Genomic DNA, 23,462 nt, shown 5'->3' with positions numbered 1-23,462 from the left:
AGATTGCAAGCAAACTTATCTCGTGGCAGCAATCCAATGCGCTGGTCCCATCAAATCCGTATCACTCTGAATACCACAGTCTACGATGCGATACAAAGCGCCGAGGACAGAGGAAGATGGCGAAACATACTGGTGGTAGGACCTCTTGTGAGTCCGCACGGGTAGGTACCACCACCCCGCCTATTTTCTGCCGTGAAGCAGTAATGCGTTTCGGTTTGAAGGGTGGGGTAGCCGTTGTAACTATACTGAGACCTTAGAACTTATACCTCAAGGTGGGTGGCGCATTTACATTGTAGATGTCTATGGGCTCCAGTAACCACTTAACACCAGGTGGGCTGTGAGCTCGTCCATTCATCTAAGCAATAAAAAAAAACCATCAAGAAGAGGAGAACGGGAGGAGATGGTCACGACCCTCAGACATGAGGGATGCGACTCAGGAAGGAGGAATTTTACGGCCTCGTATCCAGTCTATTGCCTGATCCCTTGTACATCGCAGCATTAATGACCCGCCAATATTGAGGCATAAGATCGAAGCCTGAAGGTTTTCCGTCCAAAATAACCCTACTCTGCATATAGGGACGCAAGACGCGTAAGTTTCTTTGCGGCAGGAATAGTAGAGACGGTGATCCTACCCATACGGCCTTGTAATGACTTAACCAAATGTTGATAAGTTTAACGATTGCTTTAAATAATCGGTAGAAAAAAAATAAACAGCAAACAAAAACTTTGAAATAAATCGGAGCCGACACAAAATATGATGTAAAAAAAACTTTTTTACTGGTGGTAGGACCTCTTGTGAGTCCGCACGGGTAGGTACCACCACCCTGCCTATTTCTGCCGTGAAACAGTAGTGCGTTTCGGTTTGAAGGGTGGGACAGCCGTTGTAACTATCCACCCATCTAAGCAAAAACACAACAATATTATAATTATTATTCTACTATTTTATTTGAAATTATTTGAAAAAGTTTGCAATTATTATCAGTGCTTTCATTAAAAGAAACAATATACATATGAAACAAAAGAGAAAACTTTCCTTTGTCGAGCTTCGGAACTTTGTACAAAAATAATGCTTGGAGTAGACGGCGGACATTTTTATCATTGTTTCTACTGCGCTTTCATGAATTGTCTTATAAGATTCTAATTCATAATCAGTACATTTACATACAAATAACACTTCAGTACTTTTTATCCTCTGTCCACCGATGTTCTTTCTATTTAGTAACTACTTAACGAACTTAAGTTGTTAGATAAACAAAATAGAAAAAAATTATAATAAAATTAATAATGCGAAAAGAATTTAACTTTAACGAGGATGATTATTTAATTCACGAGAACACCCTTTTAATTTAAGGGTCTCCTGAAAGCCGCATCAGGTAACCAAATTATCCTTTGTTAAAATAGGACAGACCTTTGAAATATTTAAACGAAAATTTACGGCTTTCATTACCTGAAGAAGGAGCGTACTGATTAATTAATAGAATTACAAGTCAACGAAAACACGATTAGTCTTGATTCATAATTTAACTGGAATGGGATGGAATGAAATGGTGCTCTGTGTACACGTATTGAACGAAGTGACAACGCCAGACACCAAATTCCGAGGCAGCTACATTTCTAAATTAAAAAAATGTGTCAAATCACCTGTCTTGGTCAAACTAAAGGCCTTCGGGCCACCAGTAAGCCTTTCTTCCTAAAAAATAATAATTACTGCATCAGATATACGCGGCATTACCCGAGTAATGTCGTTTACTATAATAAAAAAACATCTCATGTCTCATTCCAAACAGTTAACTAATTATTTGTATATGAAATTTCATCCAAATCCGTAAAGGCACTTTTGCATGATTGAGTTACAAATATCCAGTTGTGTGATCTTAATGTTGAGTTATAACTGAAAAAGGATACAATAAATGAGAGTAATTATTATTATTATTATTAATACTTTATTTCAATTTTTTTTTTTTAAACCGTAACATTTTGTTAGTAATAATTACTTATAATCTATGTTAGTAACTTAAAAAAAAATCTAACACATAACTAATGTATGTCTGTCTGTATATAATGTCAAGCACGTTTGTATTAGGCCGATACCCTTCCTCAATAAATGGGCTATCCAATACTGAAAGAATTTTTCAAATCGGACCAGTACTTCCTGAGGTTAGCGCGTTCAAACAAACGAAACTCTTCAGCTTTATAATATTAGTATAGATTTATTATTTTTTAATTGTATTTTTAATTAAAATTTCAGGATGCCTGCAGCAGTACCTCCTGCCGAAAATGGCGGGCCTCGCAGCGAGCTCGAGCAGCTGCAAATGCGAGCCGGTCAGGTTACCGATGAGGTAAGCGCTTTCGTAACGCAATATGTAACCTTACCATGTGGCGATGACCGATGTGCGATTTCGCGTTTTGCCCGAAATACGATCCCGCTCAGTTTATCGCCGGATCATCTCGTGGGTCGCGATTTCGATCCGGTGGTAGATGGAAGCACTGGCCTACCTAGGGCTAGTGTTAGCAAGTCCCTTGACTGAGCCCCGTGAGTTCTCTCTCCTAAACGTTCGGTGAAGCTAGGTTAAGCCCTCAAGGCTACTTGAAACACGAAACCTGAAAGCAATCACCAATTGATAATTATAATCAACACTGGAAACGTTCAAATTTAGGACAACTAATTCACGTGCCTACTAACTGATTCATAGTACATACATGCTAAGTTTTTTTCATTTATTTTAATAATAATAATTACTGCAATACTAACAAAACACAATCATATTTCGTGTAGCCATTAGAGTTAAAAAAAACGTTTCGAAAGCTCTGATACAAATAACTGGGCAAAGTTTGGCTATTGAGTATGACAGACTTTATTACTGGTAGGACTTCTTGTGAGTCCGCACGGGTAGGTACCACCACCCTGTCTATTTCTGCCGTGAAGCAGTAATGCGTTTCGGTTTGAATGGGGGGAGGGGCAGCCGTTGTAACTATACTTGAGACCTTAAAACTTATATCTCAAGGCGGGTGGCGCATTTTCGTTGTGGATGCCTATGGACTCCAGTAACCACTTAACACCAGGTGGGTTTTGAGCTCGTCCATCCATCTAAACAAAAAAAAATTACAAATTTCTCGTCTCTTAAAACTCGCCTACTAGAGTGTTTATCTCTCCGTATTAATTTTACAATTTGATGAATTCCAGTCGTTGGAGTCCACAAGGCGTATGATGCAACTATGTGAGGAGGTAAGCTTCCAGTTTTATTAATACATATTAATAATAAATTACAAATAATAGACTTAAGATGATTTCCCATAAGATCATGATTATGACGTCAGAAAATTTTTAAACTAAACTTAACTTACTAGAATAATGGGAGATATTAATTCATACGAAGTTATGTCGAGAATACCTCCCAATTGTTTCAAATTCCGTAATCAAATAAAGCTACACACTTACTTAATTATCTAAGATTCTTTATGAATATGATATAAAAACAATAACATTTTCTACTGTGATAATATTACCATTTGCATAGTTTTTATATCATTTTCGAATAATGTTTCAACTTGACCTTAAGTATCCCCTCCCCCCCTAGTTCAATAATTCGAAATGTTTTGAAGAGCAATTAGAAAATTCTTTTGTATAAATGAGCTGCGGTCTATAAATGTGTAGATGTGGTTAAGTTGAAGTTCATTTCCCCCGTAGTCTAATTAGTTATGTTGTGTTGTTATTTTGATTATATATGATTATTTGTGATCATCTGTGAGAGAGGTGTTCTCGATGCGAGGGAGTGAGGGGTATAGCGGAAGTGTCCTGGATAGCTCCAAGCTCGGTTTGGTCTCCGACGCCCGTCCCAACGACCCCCTAGGGCGCAGCCTCTGCTAATTCTGGCTGTTGTGTTTCGATGTGGCTATATATTTTTTTTTTTGTTTTTTTTATTTATTATCTTAACGTGTATGTATATCTATGGTAGTTCTCCAGCCGTTCGGTTGTTTTATTTTGTTTTAATTTTGTATCTACTGTGGGCTATGTGTAATAATATGTAATCGAATTATATGTTATTATGATGACCATGCATTGTTATCGGTGTTGCATGTTATGTGCCTTCTGTGAACTAAAATTGTTAGAGTTCATTAGTCCTATGTGTTGTTGGTAGTGAACTGTATTTTTTTTTTGTTTTCGTTTTTATCTTTGTATAATCTCTGTCCGATCTTCCGTTTGGCGCTGACAGTTAATACAATAAATATTAAGACACGATCTCGGCGATTTCATATATACATTTAACGAGCCTTGAATTCTTTGTGTTTTAAATTTAACCGTCAGCTCCTAAAAAGAGTCCGATCCATGCAACTAGGATCCAAAGCATGAAGCCCATTATAAACCATCAATAGTGACGAACCAAGCCCGAAATAGTTTCAGTACTTCTATAAATTAGTATCCCTTTTTAGAATGATATTGGACTGAAAAATGTACGCTTTAAATAACGAAAATAGTGAAAACCATTGTGCTTTTGGGGCTTGCTTGAAAAATTGAATCCCTTTTTATTAGTTTTGTGATTCTAAAGCCTAAAAAGGCCAAAAGAACGAACTAGAGTTAATGAGCGCACTAAATTCTTCTTTTCTGATTTTCTTTTACTCTTCTTAGATCGTCTTAAATGTTACCTATATTAAGTTAATGTCTTGGACACCGACTGATTACCAAGTCGCGATCGTATGCATATCGTGTTCAGTGTATGTTAATGTTGTCTGTCTATCCCGTTTTTTAGTTGAGTTTTTTTGTATCTGTTCTGTGTAGTGGCTGTTGTCTGTTGTGGACTGTATATCTATTATGTTGTATGATTTCATGCCTTCTTAAACATTCACAATACTATCAATATCTGGGCCTGTACTCACCCCGTACCTGCCACTGTACTCCAACAAAATATATCGAGTTACACCTTTTTACAAACTCTCTCACACAATACTAAAATATTTTCAATTAGCCGATCTACGTGCGAATTTCATTTATTTGATTCGTCTATAATTTTAGGTTTTATTTAAACTTTTGGTTTTTTTTTTCTTTTTTTTTTTTTCGATACAAAACTTTTTTTTTTTTTCAATTGTAACACTACAACTACTACTTTCATTATACTCTGAACAACACAGTTCAATACAGAACAACAAGAAGACATTTTTGGCTTACCGAACGTACTTCGAACTGGTTCGTATATTGAACGAACAGCAAACATGATTTGTTGGTTTATTAAGGAAAATAACTACCATAGTTTTTGGCATGGACAGGTACCGCCTGACCATGACTATTTTCGCATTAAAGTGTATTTCATGTTTGGATTCGGGTGCATATGATTCGGGTGCGTTCAATTCCGAAGATGTCATCTTGTGTGTTCGAACTACAAAGATACAATGAAACAGTACAAAGTGTAATCACACAAAAAGTCGACAAACATCTCTGGCCAGGTGTATAATGACAGGCCCGAGAGCCTCCACTAACTTCACTGTACCCCTCACAACTAACATGCTCTGTGACTTTCTGTTTCTGCGGCGTAGAGCAAGGAGGCCGGCATTCGTACTCTGGTCGCTCTAGACGACCAGGGAGGTGAGTGCAAAATTTGCCACACTACATTATTTACAGTTTTATCTATTTTAAATTTTCGCTAATCTTATTGAGCATCGTAGGGGTTTCAGCCGACTCGAAGATGGGCTCGTCGTTCTACAAGACCTAAAGGGGGTATCGCATCAATTAATATATTTTTAAAATGCGTCACTGTTACTGAAATGCAAAGGTGCGGGCATCCTCCAATTCAATATGAAACGCTTACATTAGATGACACACACTGAAACGACCACGGAAAACCCTCATCTTTGTATGATCGGTTCCTTACTTAGATTATACACCACTCTGCACAACTTACAACGGGCTCCATCTTGTTCGACGAGGGCAGGTCAATTGACAATATATACAATACCGTTTATTCGGCGGGATCGATACCTTTACATTTCGCATTCAAATGTTCGTACTAAACTCTAAATTTACAAATTTACTCGACCACATAAAACGATATTCTAACGAGCAAAGTAAATTCGAAACGCTTCTCCTCAACGCACGACTCTTGACATCACACAAAAAAATCATGATTCATATGAAACTGAGCACAGAAAACTATGATCTGGTTTTACTTGCAAGCTTGAATGCATGCATGTCGTTGTCAAGTAGAGTGTAAGCGTCGAGCGGCGCGGACGGCGTTATGCTAGAGGCAGCAGCCGCCCGCGCCTCTCGTGCTCACGTCGCGCACGCACGCCGCCACGCCACGCCACGCCCGTAGCGTCACGCGTCACGCCCGCCGCTGCTCGTCGCACCGCTCCGCGCGCGTCTCGTGCGTGCCGTACCAACCGGCGCACCGCACCCACCCCCGCACACCCCGATACTCTCTCCTACGATATATTATTTTGATTTGTATTTTATGTATAGAGCGAGGACGCCGGGGGGCAAGCGCTTCATATGTTGAGTCACCAGGGCGGTAAGAGTTAAACTGACACGTGGGTAGTCGAACCGTGAGAACGTCTGTGTTTGAATGTGCAGTAAAATTAATTGATCTCTTTATTTTTCTTTGACGTTTCTCTTGAATATCGACTTATCTAAATCGATGTTGCGTGTATATGTATATCTATGTTTCGATGGGGATGACTTTGAAATTATAGTGTAAATAGATGAGCGCGATGGCCGTTCGTTGCTAATTGTCGCAAAAGACTGTATTCTATCTTTTGCTAAAGATTTAATTTGAATGAGCTGCGCAACTGTTTAGTTCTTCCGTTGATGTGTATTGATCGGAACGCTTTTTATAGGTTATTTTATTTATCCTTCCGAATCTACTGTTGTACTCTTCTGGTATACTGCGGTAAAATGTATGCGCGTTTACCTATTGTCTGATCGACGTATAGAGTAATGGTATAACGCCTTCATTTCCATGGCTATCAGCGTACTATTAATGTTAGTTTGTAGGAATATATCTATTAGTTCGATGCGATCTGTGTCTGTGTGCGAGGTCGGCGGTGCCGCTCGCTCCTCGCCTCACTACATTATTAGTTTGTTCATTTTATATTCTTCAACTGAGTTGATACTTTGCTATTTTCACGTTTCATTTAGGAATGGCTTTATGATAACGCTCATTTGCTAATTTTATTTTGTATTTTAGTTGGTAACGAAGAGGGGTGCGTGTTTAAGACGCGCCCGTCTGACTTTATTTTCTGTTCAGTTTGTTTGGTTCTGTTATGTATGAGTTGTCCCGGCGCGTCGCGGGCGCTCGGCGAGTCCGCCGCGCGCACGAGGCCGCCTTCGACTCACCGCATACGTTTGGCGAGCTATAGTGACATCATTGTTGTGTTGTAGAGTCACGAGGTGGGCATGAAAACCCTGGTCATGCTGGATGAACAGGGCGGTAAGCATCCAGTAGTACCTACTATTTTGCATCACTCGATTTAGTACAGCTTTTGTCTGAAACGCCAGTTCGTTAACGAAAGTGAATGATGACGATAACACGTTAATAACCACCGATTGATAATGTTCTTAACAGTTTAATGGATAAAATAAAGGTAAATTTGTTTGTCATGATTAAATAAAGCTAGATATAAAACTGACTCGTAAGATCTCGGCTCCCAAGTATTGTTCGTTGCGAACCGGGACAATGAGATTAACCGATAAGTTAAATGTATTTTATTTAGTTTTCTCACGCATTTAGCTATGCACGATAAATTCAATCTTGCTATCGACTGCATGATATTTAGAAAATTTTGTTGTAATTTTTTTATATCTTTCTAAATGTTAGTTAATACAATTAAGCTGATAATGTTACAACTCACTTAGTCTTAGCACATACATCATTTTCAGACAGAGGTCAATTGAATTCGTAGTTTCTCCGAGTCAAGTGTAAGACATACCGATACAATAAACACAGTTTTGCAATATTAAAATGTTTGTCGCTTTCATATTAGGGCTGTGAAATAGTATCGCTTAATGTGAAACGTTTTAATGAGTTTGCATGGAAGGTAAATAGTGTGTAATTAATTATACGACATACAAACCACATAAATATGTCTTACACTTTGTCGGTTTATTGTCGAGAGCGTTGAGAATTTACAATTAAATGTGATGATAATTAAACAAAGGAATAGTCATTTTTTTCAAAAATCGATACAAGATCGTTAAAGATCGCGTTAAAAATAATAAATTTTGTTAGGTGCTTGAATACACATCATGCCGAGTTGGGTTTTTGAGGGATAGTCTTAAAGCGACGCTTCGTGTGTCTGTTTGAACAGAACAATTGGACAGAATCGAGGAGGGCATGGACCAGATCAACGCGGACATGCGGGAGGCCGAGAAGAATCTGTCCGGGATGGAGAAATGTTGCGGGATCTGCGTGCTGCCTTGCAACAAGTCAGTGTCGTTTACTTATTAGACTAGAGTGGGATGTGATAGTTTACACTAAGGCCTCATTCGCACGGAAGTTTTTTTTAGCGCGCGTTAAAAAAACGTTTAAATAGAACAGATGCATTTCCTAGTATATGTTCATATGGCAGCGGTTTTAAAACGCGACGATTTTTTATTGCGCAGTGTTGCATTTTGAGCGCTAAACGTTGGGCGTAACAGATTACGTCACATCGAGAACGTTATAAAAGCGCCAACGCCGAGTTTTAACGCAACGTTTTTAAAACGCCCGTGCGAATTAGGGCTAATATAAAATAAACCCAAATGCACAACATCAAATATAATAGTATAATGGGCGGTCTTGTCAGATACTAGACAACCGTCGGTTAGACAAGTATTATCGAAGTAAAGAAATTAACCACGGTGTAATTATCGATTAAAAAAAGATATGGTCTGAGGGTTGAAAGCGCGTTCGCTTAATGCGCGACATTTATCTTTGCAATTAAAGGTGCGATTTAGGTGTGTGCGATGTTTTTAATTGAACTTCAATTAAGTTTTCTTTATTTAAATAGCTGAAGAAGTTTTTTGTTACGATATTTTGTCCAAAATTTAAACTTTAAATGGCTTTGCTGTAACGTTGCAAAAATGTCGCCTAAACCAAATGGCTTTTCAACCCTCGATATATATCTTAAGAATGTAATAATAATATTACTTTACACATAAAAAATAAATAAACAATTACACATACTTACCAGGTTTTACATAAATACCTTATTTACGTACTTAATAATTTCAAGTCAACTTTATTATTCCTTTGTGATTTTCATTATTAAAGTCGCCGTGGCCTAAACGATAATACGTCCGGTCTATTCGTACCGAGCGATGCGACTGTGCCAGTGTTCAAATCCCGCAGGCAGGTACTAATTTTTCTAAGGAAAAACGTACTTAATTACACGTGTTTACGAACGACTTTCGTATATCGTAATATTATTGATGTATTGTAAGCGCGCAAAATTGGAATGGTAGGACAACCATAATATAACTGAGCCTTTAACCTCACTTTTCAAAATGGGTAGCGGCATTGTAAAGCTTATAGGATCCAGTGACCCTATTCACGACCAGTGCTAGATGAGCCGTGAGCTTGAACCAATAACAAAGTTCGTGTCGCAAAACGATTGACGCTAAAAACGAAATTTGTGATCTGTCAGGGGAGCATCGTTCAAAGAGGACGACGGCACCTGGAAGGGCAACGATGACGGTAAGGTGGTCAACAATCAGCCGCAGCGGGTGATGGATGAACGCAATGGGATCGGCCCGCAGGCTGGATATATCGGGAGGTACGACCCTATTGAAGACTATAGTGCGCGCGGAACTAGTTGGCCGCGCTTAGGTGGCGACAGGGGTGAAGGGGCGGGTTGTCTACTGCTCGTAACGGACATCAGATTAGACAGTAATGACTAAATAAAATACATAAATGAATAAACGAAATAATCTATATAAATAAAAATGAATTGCTGTTCGTTAGTCTCACTAAAACTCGAGAACGGTTGGGCCGATTTGGCTTTGTTATTTGTGGAAGTCCAGAGAAGGTTTAAAAGGTAGATAAATATGAAAATGCTCGGAATTAAATAAAAATAACAATTTTGTTTTTCCTTTGATGTGTCCCCTGTCGGACGGATTCCTTTTGTTTGTTTTAAGTTTATTTTATACAAAAGTTTAGGTCTTTTATTTATATATTGAGGCAGTACGAAGTCTGCCGGGTCAGCTAGTAAATAAATAAAAAACAATTGAACTTTTAGAAGTTTATATTGTACCTATCTAATTATATTGTAATTAATAGTAAAATAAACCAAAAACAAATTAAGCTTAGGAAATTTTTCTGACGTATTTTAAAGATATATGAAATTATTTAATTAATATATACTTTTATGAAATTACTCTGAACTCTGACGTATCCTCTGAATCACTTGATTCTGAGCTCTCTGAACTTGATTCAGAATCATCTTGTAAGCTTATAATGATTTCGTCTATCATAGTATCAAATCTCATATCATCAATGACAGCAAGCGCCCCCGTCTCTGTCCCACCGCTCAGCTAAAGCGCGGCCAACTAGTTTCGCGCGCATTATAGCTAATTTCGGTTCATGGTTACTAAATGCATGAAGTCGTCCTTTACCATACATAAATTCGGGATTAAACGCTTTATTACTTATTTACGTATAGTAGTGGTCCCCTGGTAGTCGAAATCCGACTATAATTAATTGAACTTATAAGTTTGAACATTATTATAGTTCTGTTGACAAAGATTAGGTATTTATTATACCTCTATGATCACAGATTTCGCCAAGACTACACTATAGACAAAAAATATTTAATCTATTTTTTTTTTAGGGATTTTATGACCTGGTAACTGAGACCTTTAAGTCATGTCTTATTTTAATTTATATTCATATTTTTATGAAAAATGATATTATGGAGTGAAATGAAATGAAGATGATTAATTTGAGACATTAATCAACTGGGATGAAATGAAATGAAATGAGATGATATGGGATGAAATATAATCCCAGTAAAATGGTGGTCATTTACTAAGATTTTTCAGTGGACTTTTTGGAGGATCCCGAGAAGTTACGTCCAGCGGCTTTGTTTCATTTTCCCTCATTTGTGCACTTTCACAGATTTTAAACAGTTAATAAACCACCATTATTACACATTTGAACTCGAAGAAACACTAAATAGACAAAATAAAACAAATCACACAACTTCACTCCTCGCGTTCCCGCCAAAAAGTCATATTTAATCTATTCTCAATTTGACCACAGACTATAAGCAATAAGAAAAGTTTGGCAATAAACAAATAGTATATAACACACACGCATTGTGTGTGTTAAATACATATACAAATGGTAGTGTGTGTAATGTCTTGTTTTATTGATTTCATGAATTTTTAAGCAAATTAAAAAAAAATAACATTCTTCACCCCTTCTGTATATTCTCTATAAGAGTGGGAAGTTTCATACTCATACCGTCCGCGCAATTTTCTTAAAAAGGGATACAAAATTTTTGCTTCTCGCATTAATATATCGATTAATCTAAATTTAATCTAAAAATCAATTAATGTTGATCCGTTTTTTTTACGATAGATATTTTTTCTGTCGTTTAATATATAAGTCGTGTGATAGGATAACGAACGACGCTCGTGAAGACGAAATGGAGGAGAACATGGGTCAAGTGAACACCATGATCGGGAATCTGCGCAACATGGCCTTGGACATGGGTTCCGAGCTCGAGAACCAGAACCGACAGATCGACCGCATCAATCGCAAGGTAAGATCGAATGGTTCGTCACAACCCTACTACGTGACAGACCTGTATAGTTCGAACAAAGTAAATTCGTTGAATGTTTACGTAAAATTAGTGTTGCCAGATAGAAAATTTTTTTTACTATATTCTCATTTACTTCTATTTAAATTTAAATAAGCTGTTATTTAATTCCTGAAAAGAAATAAAATTAAAAAAGAGTAGTTAAGCACTCCTTTGCACGTATGTACAGACGTATTTTAAAATGTTTTTTTGTCTATATTATCATAAAGAATAAATGAAAATAACATTTAAATAGATTCTAAAGTTCTCTTAAACTTAACTTTTTCATGTTTTTAATATTAAGATACAACAAAAATAGTCTGGTTTTTTTTATTAAACTAATTATCTACAGTAATTATTATATTTAATATTTACATCAGAGAAATAAATAAAATGGCAACACTACCAACGAATTTACTGATCAAATCGAAATATATTTCAAATCTTCGTCTTGTACATTATCTGGTGTGGTTTTCAAATTTTAATCTGCTAATGAGAAGAAACGAATTGATTTTCCTCGATGAATTCTGTCGCTTCTCATAGCACTCATTGATCACCATTTCAATGTGTATGCATTTGCCTGTCACTATAGTAACGAAGTTGCTTAGATAGAGTTTGTCCATTATACGAAAAATGTAGCGCTTAGTGGCCCTCGAAATTGTTTGATCACCCGCTTACTGGCAGGTATTGGGTAGAAAAAAAAATAGAGTCGAAATCCGATTGGTTAATAACTGAAAACATGACGTAGCTAGGATTTATTTTTAAAAGTCGTTATAACCTATAAAGATTTAGGTCGTAATTCTGGTTAAATTCTACTTAGTGTTGCTATTGTAAAAGTCTCGAACAAGAAATGCATGTCATTGGTCATCTGGAGATAAAAGAATTGTTCTTGTTGTTGTTATTTAGAGATTAACTTACTTTGGTCGAATAAGAGTTTGAGGCAGTTAAAATATAATATCTCCTCAACGGCCCTGTCAATTTATGATAAGATAAAATAACATGTTTCCTCGGTAGCCAAGTAAGCCTATGAAGCGGATAAAATCTCTTGTTACCTCCGGCGCTTAGATTAATCTGTGATACGAATAGAATAACCAAATTCCCCCGTCGCCAAGTGAGACACCCAAAAAGAGTTATTATTTCCTCATTAGCCAATTACGAGGAGATATAAAATATACATTTCCACGACAGCTAAGTCAACCAAGTATATTATTATGCAAAAAAAAGAAGTAAATATGAAGTTTTAAACAATTTTACTTGGTGACTGAATCGATGGTGCTCCTGATTGCTGGGTCGAAGAACGTGGGTTCGATTTCCACATTGGCCATACATTCATTGTAACACTGAGACCTTAGAACCCATGTCTCAGGGTGGGTGGCGGCATTTACGCTGTAGATGTCTATGGGCTCCGATAACCACTTAACACCAGGTGGGCTGTGAGCTCGTCCAACAGTACGCAAAAATAATAATTAAAAGGTCTTTTTGCTATTTATATCAGTCTCTTGTTTGAGGCTGGATGACCGCCTGTCACTTGTTCCCGGTTATTATCATTATTATTAACTATGTATGAAGTTTTAAATCTGTTTATAAACCTTAAATAGTCGACCTATAAAAAATTAGTGTTCAAATGTGATATAGTTGCATACTCTTATCGCCTATTCTTCTATCTTAAGCATGCTCTATTAGATTTAGAAATAAGAATGATACGATTTTTTTTTTTTTCGTAATTTAGTAATGTACTCTCGTCTCACGATGTCATGACTCCCAATGAATACATTACATAACCACATACCGGAATTAGTTCCGACATCATTCGAATAACATGTCCGACTCCCGCAGAATTAGAGGTCATCAGTAACACGCATTCATACTAACTAACATGTTATATACTCTGTCTGTCAAGAAACAGCGACTGACATGCCAATGGAAATGGCAAGCGCGGATAAGTCGTTATAGCCGGTCCGACGCCGCTTTTATTATTATAAACATGAGCAGTCGCTGTGTATTGAGCTTGTACTATATATATATATAAAAAAAATACGGGTCTTGTGTATCATAGGGAGAGTCAAATGAAACGAGGATAACTCTGGCGAACCAGCGCGCTCACGAGCTCCTCAAGTAAACGACGGCGGCACTCAAACACACAACAGACAAACACACAGTCTCGTGGATTGTTTATAAATACGCGTAAATCAAACAACAAAAAAATAATAATCCTAAAAGCGCCTAATCTATAGTCCGTATTTGAATTTGTTCACGAATAATAATAGAGAATTTTCAAATGGTACGTATAAAATATGATGGTACAGTTTTGGCATTATTAGTTTCTAGTAAACATTGGTTTGAATTAAGATGCTATATTTGATTGCATCTTGATAACCAAATAAATGACAAGTATATTTTTAGTGGTTTGTAAAAAGCATATAGATGTTCAAAAAGCCTCGTCCTTGCGCTATTGTATGTGAGTCGACTATTATCAAAGGCGGCAATCTGACTTTTGGACAATGATTGGTAAATCAGAAAAACGAATTATTGACTTTGTATTCCATTGGCAGTCACAAAACTCTTCGGAACGACATCTTAGATAAATAACAGGTTAACTATTAACCTTTATTTAATGCAGGTTTTGAACCGTATTCTTTGAAGGAGACGATTATATTCAAATAAATCTGTATTGACATATCAATAAAAAAATTTTGTCCAAATGTACAGATTGCCGCCTTTGATAATAGACGACTCATGTAAAGTATTATTAGATGAACTAGCTGTTCTATCTGTGCTAAACAAATTCTTACTTACGAACGTATGCTTGTTTAACTGCTTTATAGAATTTTTCAGCAAGAAAACAAATCAGTTAGCTTCCTTACGATTACGTATTGAAGAAAAGATGACGTCTGTGCTTCCTTTTAGTAATTATATCTTAATAACCATAATTAAATGTTCGAATGTAAAAGCGCTTTTAGACAATTCATATGGCATATTGACGTAAAACGAATGAGAAAATAAATTCATACGATATTCTATAAAGCAGTCAATAGAAGAATATACTTTGAAAACGAAATTTTAACATTATATTATAGAAAAAAGCACATATGTAACTCAGTGAATAATTTTATTCCTTCGATTATTAATCTAAATAAAATATCTCGTAATACATTTTTTCTGTATTTACCTTACCTTAAAAATTGTAGCCTAATTCTATAAAGTTATATAAACTTAAAATTCATAAAAACTTTTGTCACCTTCTATCTATTATAGTTAGTAAGGTAATTATTTGAACGCACTTATTCTATTTACCTACCTTTTTTTTTTTCACAATAATAAAGTTTCGCTCTATGAATTTTACAAATTTTAATGTTGAATCTATGAAGGTTAAATAGGGTTGTCATTTATATAAAATTACGAATAGTCAAAGGCCGATATCCAAGTCGCTTAAAGACCGAAAAAAATAATTAAACATTCATGAAAAGTAACTTTAAATGTAATCAAATATATAATATAGAAACAACACATATATATAGCGTCAATCAATCATATGATATAATCAAAGTTTACCATATTACATTCTCATATCAAAAACTTGTTGAAATCTCGAATGGTACCGCAAGAACCGAGTGAAAGAAGTCAAAAATCGTTTTTTCAAGGCTTCAAAAATAAATGTTTAATAAAGTAATAAGAAGAAAAAAAACAATAAATAAAATCGAAACAAAAACACGTACGAAACGAAAGTGACAACCCTACACACGCGGCATACTATGTTTGAAATGTCACACGTAAATCGATTACGCACCCATATTGTATTAAATTTATGACAGCCGATTGAACAGATCTGGAATCACGTAGTCTGATATGCTCAGATACGACAAGGAGTTCGTGATGGATTAGACGAATCTCTTGTTAGTCCGCAATCGAACGTTATCGGGCACTAAAATACGGATTAGGGAATGCGAAATACGTGAGAAAAACTGCAAACGATAAACGACCGCGCTCACACGATAACAGATTGTAACTATACATACGTGAGACCTTAGAACTTATATCTCAAGGTGGGTGGCGCATTTACGTTGTGGATGTCTATGGGCTCCAGTAACCACTTAACACCAGGTGGGCTGTGAGCTCGTCCACCCATCTAAGCATCAAATAAAAAAAGTTGTTCTTTTGTTATCTTCAATTATTATGTGTGTTCGATATTTTAAAAATTAAAAGACTTTAATGTTTAAAATTGATTTATATTTAATACGAAAGGCAAGATACCGAAGGTAATTGAGTGCGTATATAGAGACCTACGCTCGGCATTGAGTGGACATAGGTTTAAGAAGAGAATGTTTAAAATAATATGGTCCGTATTGCGAGGCTGCACGGGTAGATGTCTTCTTGCCTATTTCTGTCGTGAAGCAGTCCTGTGTTTGAAAGGTGGAACCATCTTTAAACAACCTAATTGAGATTACTATTGTTACTACAATTTTTTGTTCGAACGAGGTGCGTATCCATTCTACGTGATACAATTCGACAAACGTTTGAAACATTGATCTGTACAACAAACAATTATAAATCAATCATTCCCTTATGAAATAAAATAATAAAGTTATAAATTATAGTATATTATATAAAACTTAATAGATGAAATTATTAAAATAAACAATTAGCAATAAGATGTTATGTCCTTTCATGTTAATAAACATCATAATATAATTATTATATTCAATATTAGAATGTAGCTGTTGTTTGAAGACCTTTTTAAGCCGAAATAACATAATCAGTGAATATTTAAAAACTTAATAATAGAGCTTAGAAATTAAAAAAAATTATTGAAGATTCCAGATTACGATATTCAATTCTTGTGCCATCAATATATTTTTTTTTCTCCTCTATGTATGCTTTCCAACAATTCTGTAAATAAATAAAGAAGGCTTCGAAGCTCGCAAAGAAATGTAGCATTAGTTAGAGTATGTGAAGTGATAGGGACGGATATGTGATAATAGAATTTGATTAAGAACATTTAAAAAAAAAAAGTATTAACATCATATAAGTTTACGGCTGAACCGTACAATTTGATCGGCTTTCGTCTAAAAAAAAAGATAAATAAATCATAGACGTTTCAAGCGTAGAAGTATTTATGTTTGTGCAACAATGTACAGATTATATTTATAATTTTTTAAAAACAGTACTTTGTTTTTTTTTTTTTTTTTGAAAACGAATGAATCCTAGGACATCTGAACGTTCCGTTTTAAGTATTAAATAAACAAAATTGATGTTCGGTTATTTATATTCGTTAAAACAATGAAATAATAACATATCTTCGCAAGAGTAACAAATGTATCTGCTTCTACGTTACGCATATGTAAAGATGATTATATTATATAAATGAGCACTAGTTTGTACTAGATTACCTTTAATTAGCATTACTAATATAATAAATAAATGAAACATAATTTATTGTTCTTAGCTATTTTTATTTATTTTGTGAATATTAAATAAAATAAAAAAACATTCGAGTACAATTTTTATTTTTTATTTATTTTATTCTACAATTATAATTTCCCGCCGTAACTTGTGCTCAAGAATTAAATTACAAAATTATTTAATAAAATTGTTGAGAGGTTAAAAACGACCTTGAGTCTTGATTCATTGAGTTGGAATTGAACCACGAGACTGCAACACCGACACATACACACACACGAACACAAAGAAATCAGTGAAAAAAGTGAGTATGAATAAATATTTTATACGCACCTTTCTTTAACAGTGTACCGCTTTCAAAATTTGTTACTGTGAATTGCAGCATCATTAAAATTATTAAATTTTCGCAAAACTTTACAGCCGCACTGAAATTTTGATTATGTAAATGAATATCCACAGTGCGTTTCCAGAGGTCTTTTTTGCCACGTACCATCCGGCTATGGAATGAGCTCCCCTCCACGGTGTTTCCCGAGCGCTATGACATGTCCTTCTTCAAACGAGGCTTGTGGAGAGTATTAAGCAGTAGGCAGCGGCTTGGCTCTGCTTCTGGCATAACTGAAGTCCATGGGCCACGGTAACCACTTACCATCAGGTGGGCCGTACGCTCGTCTGCCTACAAAGGCAATAAAAAAATGATAAAAAAATAACAATTAATTTGAAAGTAGGATGAATAATAATGAAAACAGACGTCGTGTTGTTAGACCAAAAACTGTACAAATTAAAGGTTTCTTCCGCTCATAAATAAGTTTTCTTAATTGAATCAAAAAGTACATTTCGTATGTCTTAACGTACACGTAACGATATTTTATAAGATAGTACTTATATCCGTGAAGTGACAGTTACTAATAAGTAGGTATTTAATGAATACGCGGATAGTCTAAAATGAAATACATATTCAATTCGCATAAAATAAATAGTCGAAATCGGGTGCGAATTTTTATAAATGATGGCAATTCACATTGTAATAATGATTCTATAACACAATAGCTTTCGGTGTTATAATTTTAAGGTAGAATAAATTAAAAAAAAAAAAGCTTAACGCTTCGACTAACGCTATTAAGATAGAGATTATAAAAATTTGTAATTATTATCTTCCTGTAAGAAGTTGTATATTGGAACCGCTTTCGAAAACGAAGGTAGATAGTACTGATGATTGCTCACACATTAACAAAAAAAAAACAATACGACGCTCAATGGAACTCAATGATAGACCATTGACGCTCGGGGTCAATGGCCTCGTGTGCCGCCATTACTTCAGTTGCGGGTTCACAAAATATAAATTTATATTAACAGGATGCTTAATCGTACGTACTTGAATGTACATAGTTTTCCGTTTATTTGAAGTAATACTTATCAGGATTTCGATTTCGCGAACGGTTCGCTCATAACTCAGTGTATTATGATAACTAATTCGGTTGCCAAACAATAATAGCGGTGATGTGTTCGGAAAACTTTAACTAAAAACTATAAATTACAATTCCCACAACCATTTACGTTTTCTCGAACACGATCAATTTGCTAGGGATGGATCGATTTAATTATTTTATGTGTTGGCAAGTGTATTTATTATTCACTAAAAATATAATGAACAGGCAAAATTATTGTAGGCTTTCTCAATTGTTGTCACGAGACATTTGATTAAAGATTATACCCGTACAGATGAGATAAATGTTACCCAAGAAAGAGTTACCAGTAAATGTACAACGATAAACCGCGCTTTAGCTGTGCCTTTGGCATTAAAATTCATGAGTTATAGTGACCACTTATCATCAGATGGGTCGTATGATGGGTGTAAAAACAATGCAAAATACCCATACTGTAATATAATTCTATTTTTTTTAAGAGATTTTATGACCTGGTGACTGAGACCTTTAAGTCATGTCTTATTTTAATTTATATTATTTATATTTTATGAAAAATGATATTATGGAGTGAAATGAAATGAAGATGATTAATTTCAGACACTAATCAACTGGGATCAAATTAAGTGAAATGAATTGAGATAATATGGGATGAAATATAATCTCAGTAAAATGGTGGTCATTTACTAAGATTTTTTCAGTGGACTTTTTGGAGGATCCCGAGAAGTAACGTCCAGCGGCTTTGTTTCATTTTCCCACATTTGTGCACTTTCACAGATATTAAACAGTTAATAAACCACCATTATTACACATTTAAACCCGAAGAAACACTAAATATACAAAATAAAACAAATCACACAACTTCACTTCTCGCGTTCCCGCCAAAAAGTCCATATAATTCTATAATTAATAATTAAAGGGTACCCTTGTATTAAAAACGATTATGTGAAATTGTACTGAAATACGTCGCGCAATAATAATAGTAATATTCATTATATTATCTATTACATATGTGTATTGTTTGTATAATAGCCGTAAACAAATTTATAAATGAGTTGAATCACTTGTGTATTAATTACATATTGGATTCTACAGTGTATATTTGACAAGCCCTTTTTTAATAAAAATTGAATTAATTAAGAACGCGAAAGGGCTCTGTTTAAATTTACTTATTTGTAAAATAGTACTAAATAGGATATGAAGTAGATTAGGTATATTTGTAAGACTAAAATAATTATGAGAAAGCCTACAATCCCGATAAAAGATAATGTGACTAACTAACGTCTAATATAAAAATAAACATTTCATAATGACTTCTTGATGCAGACTAATTTAATGTTTATATATTCTAGGGTGAAAGCAACGAAACTCGTATCGCGGTTGCCAATCAACGAGCGAACAAACTCCTCAAATCCTAAACAAGAAAACGATGAGGGATCATCATTTAACCGCATGCCTCCACCGCACTATGTAATCAACACTTTATCTCAATAAGCATAGCGTATATTTTTAATCGTCATATACATAAACTCAACAGGAAAATGTGTACAACGAAGAAAAGCTATTTTTTTTGTTTTCATTTTAGTTAAACCTCTTCATTACAATCTTATTATGTATATTAATCGTTATACGTACATATATGTATGTGATTACTGTTATATAATTTTTAATTTAATATATAACTAATAATATATAATGAAAATATATAGCAAATGTTGAAAGGCAATGCAGTAAAATTATAATTGTTAAATGCTTTAAAGCCATCAAAAATCTTTTCAGTTTCATTTGGATCTCTTGAGAAACTTTTGAATTCGAATTATTTAAAGCTTTAGCTTAAAAATTTGTAAATCAATATTGCCATCTTCATATTATCATTCCGTTTCCTTTGACATTAATTTTCATACATAAAACTTCATTACCATACCATTATAAATAATAATTTATTTCCTTCGTGTGCCAAAAAGTTTACAATGTTTAGTTGCATTTTATTACAAATATAGAACCCGGGAAATTTTAAGTTAATGTAATTTTAAGCACAAAAAGGATCAATTAGTTAGGTTTTTGTCTTTGCAGTTTTAAGGTTCAATTTCATTTGAATCAATCACATAGGCAGTTTTCGCATACATTTAGTGCAAGATTCATTAAATTTTTAAACATGACTGATTGTGCATCACCTTCTTACACGAGCACTAGAAAGAGACAGAGATTTGCCGACTCGCCACGAATAACAAACACATTCCTGGGCTAAACCGTAAAATTGTAGATTATCTGTGAGACTATTATTTTCATAGTTTCCACAGTTAATAGAAACTAAAAATGAAGCCTTCTTATAATGTCAAACCGTGCTTGAGAAAGCTAAAAACATATAAAGCTAAGGTTAGAAAAAAATTGGTTGCATTAATAAAAAAAACAGGTAATTTAGAAATTTACAAATGTTAGCATACAATAAAAAAAATCGATTAAAAAAAACAACTAGAGTTGAGGTCAGTTTTCAGAACATTATTAAATTCAAGGTGGGTGGCGCATTTACGTTGTAGATGTCTATGGGCTCCAGTAACCACTTAACACCAGGTGGGCTGTGAGTTCGTCCACCCATCTAAGCAATAAAAAAAAAAATCAATCTGGCCGCACACCTCTGAGACGACGTTCATGAAAGGTTTGTCTCGTACATACTTAATCAACTTTTTTTTTACCTATGCTAATAGCCCTAACAGGCTATTTCAGCTTCTCCTTGACGTGTAGGTGAGCTCACGGAGCTCAAACCGGAAAATCAACGTAACGCGTGACGCGCATTTTACGCTAGCTATCATTTTAATATTAATTATGAATTCCTTAAAAATGAACGATTTACTTTTAATCGCTTTAAATCGACTTACGTTTAGGAGAAACAAATACTACTAAAATAACCATAGATGTAGATAATGTTAATTAAACTCGCCATTCGGCACTCGCAAGAACGACGCGTCCTACGTCACACATGTAGCTTAACAAAAGTTGTTGCCATTTAAAATAAATGGAGTTCCGACGCGCCCTGAGCGACACACATGGCTTACGTCACCCTAATGTCTACCTTAATAAATATTTTATCAATACGTCTTCTTAAATTAAATACTAGTGAGATTTTAATATTAAACATTGTGTAGTGAATTTTAAATATTTGTTCAAGTTTTACGTATTCGTAATTATTATGTCTAGTTTCACGATCGTACAATCTTGAGAACGATACGAAATTCATAATTCGCGCTTAACATCTCGTTTCCATGATAAGACGCTTAATATCCGATAGTGAGTTATTTAGAAGTGCGAATTATAGATTTAGTTTCCGTAGTTCATAGTGCTATTTGTTTATTTATTTATTAGAATAAGATAACGGGTGCTTCGTTGTGTAAGTTAGTAAAGGTTTTTTTTTTAATTCTCTTCTACTGTTTTCCGTTTTGACCTCCTTTAGTTTTAATATCTTCACATGAAATTCTACAAAACGGTTTTTTTTCTTTTTATTTTTTTATCTTTAAAACCGTAAATTTATTGTTACGTTATTTAGAAGTGCTGTGAAACAAAATTTGTATTTAAAAACAATAACTTAAAGTACTATGTAATTTGATTACAAATGTCAAATGCTTTGGTCCATTAAATCATATAACATAATATTAACTCATAGTTGAGCATTCGTAACTTTATTAATATTTAAAAGGTATTAATCCTATAAATGAATTGTACCGGCCTTAGGAATATGTAATGTGTAGGAATAAAAAAGGATGGCTTCAAAATTAACCCCGTTTACCGGTTAGATGTTAAGGATTATCAAAGTTTTTCTCTATAAATGTCTTTCTCTTTATATTAGTTTTTAAGTAAACGAAGTAGTACGTCGCAGACGCGTAGTACATACATATAGTGAGTACAATAAAATTGGGTCATATATATTGTGAGGTTAATGAAATCGGGACATACATAATAATATATTGGAACAGAAACAAGCGAAACAATTAAAGGCATTGAACTATAATAATTGAAGTCCTAACATTCGTAAAACTTGACTTAAACAAGAGGATGTGGTGGCTAATGAGATCAACAGTTCACGCAAAATACTTCAAAACCGACCCTTGTTTCAATGTATTAGTTGTAAGTAAAAAACATATTTAACAATAAAATAAATCATATGAAATGTTAATTTCATTACGGATTTGTTGAATTAAAAGACAAAGTTTGTTTCATTTTCCCTTTTTTTCCCTTAACTATTCGCTGGTACCCTAAGGGGCTATTTCACCGAAACTTACTTTTTTTTTATTGTTTCGATGTGTCGACGAGCTCACAGCCCACCTGGTGTTAAGTGGTTACTGGAGCCCATAGACATCTACAACGTAAATGCGCCACCCACCTTGAGATAAAGTTCTAAGGTCTCAAGTATAGTTACAACGGCTGCTCCACCCTTCAAACCGAAACGCATTACTGCTTCACGGCAGAAATAAGCAGGGCGGTGGTGCCTACCCGCGAGGACTCACAAGAGGTCCTACCACCAGTACCTGTACCAGTACAGCTACCTGTGTGACTGGGGCTCAATCTGAGAGAGTGTGCTACCCTGCCCCTAACAAGAGCCATTTGCTTAAGTGACTCTGCTTCCCAAAATCTACCACTATGGGAATCGCGTTTTTCCCTTCAACTAAGAGTGATCAATCGCAGTAAAGGGAATGTGAATTAGTTGGATTGACTCCGTAAAGTAGGTAATTGTTATGCGTAATGTGTATAATGTTATCGACAAGACCAAACATTTTCGTCACAATAATAGTTGGGCAATTTAATTTTTTATATATATTTTTTATTGCTCGTGGGTGGACGAGCTCACAGCCCACCTGGTGTTAAGTGTTTACTGGAGCCCATGGA

General features: G+C 34.9%; 1 protein-coding gene across 7 annotated transcripts in view; it reads left to right on the top strand.

Moving 5' to 3' along the window:
* LOC101739206 (synaptosomal-associated protein 25) overlaps nucleotides 1–22,785 on the top strand; it is a 31,573-nt gene extending 8,788 nt beyond the window's left edge. Inside the window, exons 2-8 of one of the 7 annotated variants that reach the window (XM_012689330.4) lie at nucleotides 2,249–2,339; nucleotides 3,185–3,226; nucleotides 7,370–7,418; nucleotides 8,296–8,413; nucleotides 9,613–9,741; nucleotides 11,586–11,730; nucleotides 19,937–22,785. In XM_012689330.4, the coding sequence (XP_012544784.1) occupies nucleotides 2,250–2,339; nucleotides 3,185–3,226; nucleotides 7,370–7,418; nucleotides 8,296–8,413; nucleotides 9,613–9,741; nucleotides 11,586–11,730; nucleotides 19,937–20,002 (639 nt within the window). In that variant the 5' untranslated portion in view covers nucleotide 2,249 and the 3' untranslated portion in view covers nucleotides 20,003–22,785. Of the gene's footprint in view, nucleotides 1–2,246; nucleotides 2,340–3,184; nucleotides 3,227–5,529; nucleotides 5,579–7,369; nucleotides 7,419–8,295; nucleotides 8,414–9,612; nucleotides 9,742–11,585; nucleotides 17,265–19,936 lie in introns of those variants that run through there. The other 6 variants (XM_004921824.5, XM_062676147.1, XM_004921826.5 and 3 more) reach the window with 6 other exon arrangements.
* The last annotated feature ends 677 nt before the right edge of the window (nucleotides 22,786–23,462 follow it).

This window comes from Bombyx mori, chromosome 25 (genome assembly GCF_030269925.1).
Source record: "Bombyx mori chromosome 25, ASM3026992v2".
Taxonomy (NCBI): Eukaryota; Metazoa; Arthropoda; class Insecta; order Lepidoptera; family Bombycidae; genus Bombyx; species Bombyx mori.
Note: the sequence above shows the minus strand (reverse complement) of the source record. Positions and strands in the feature narration are given on the sequence as shown.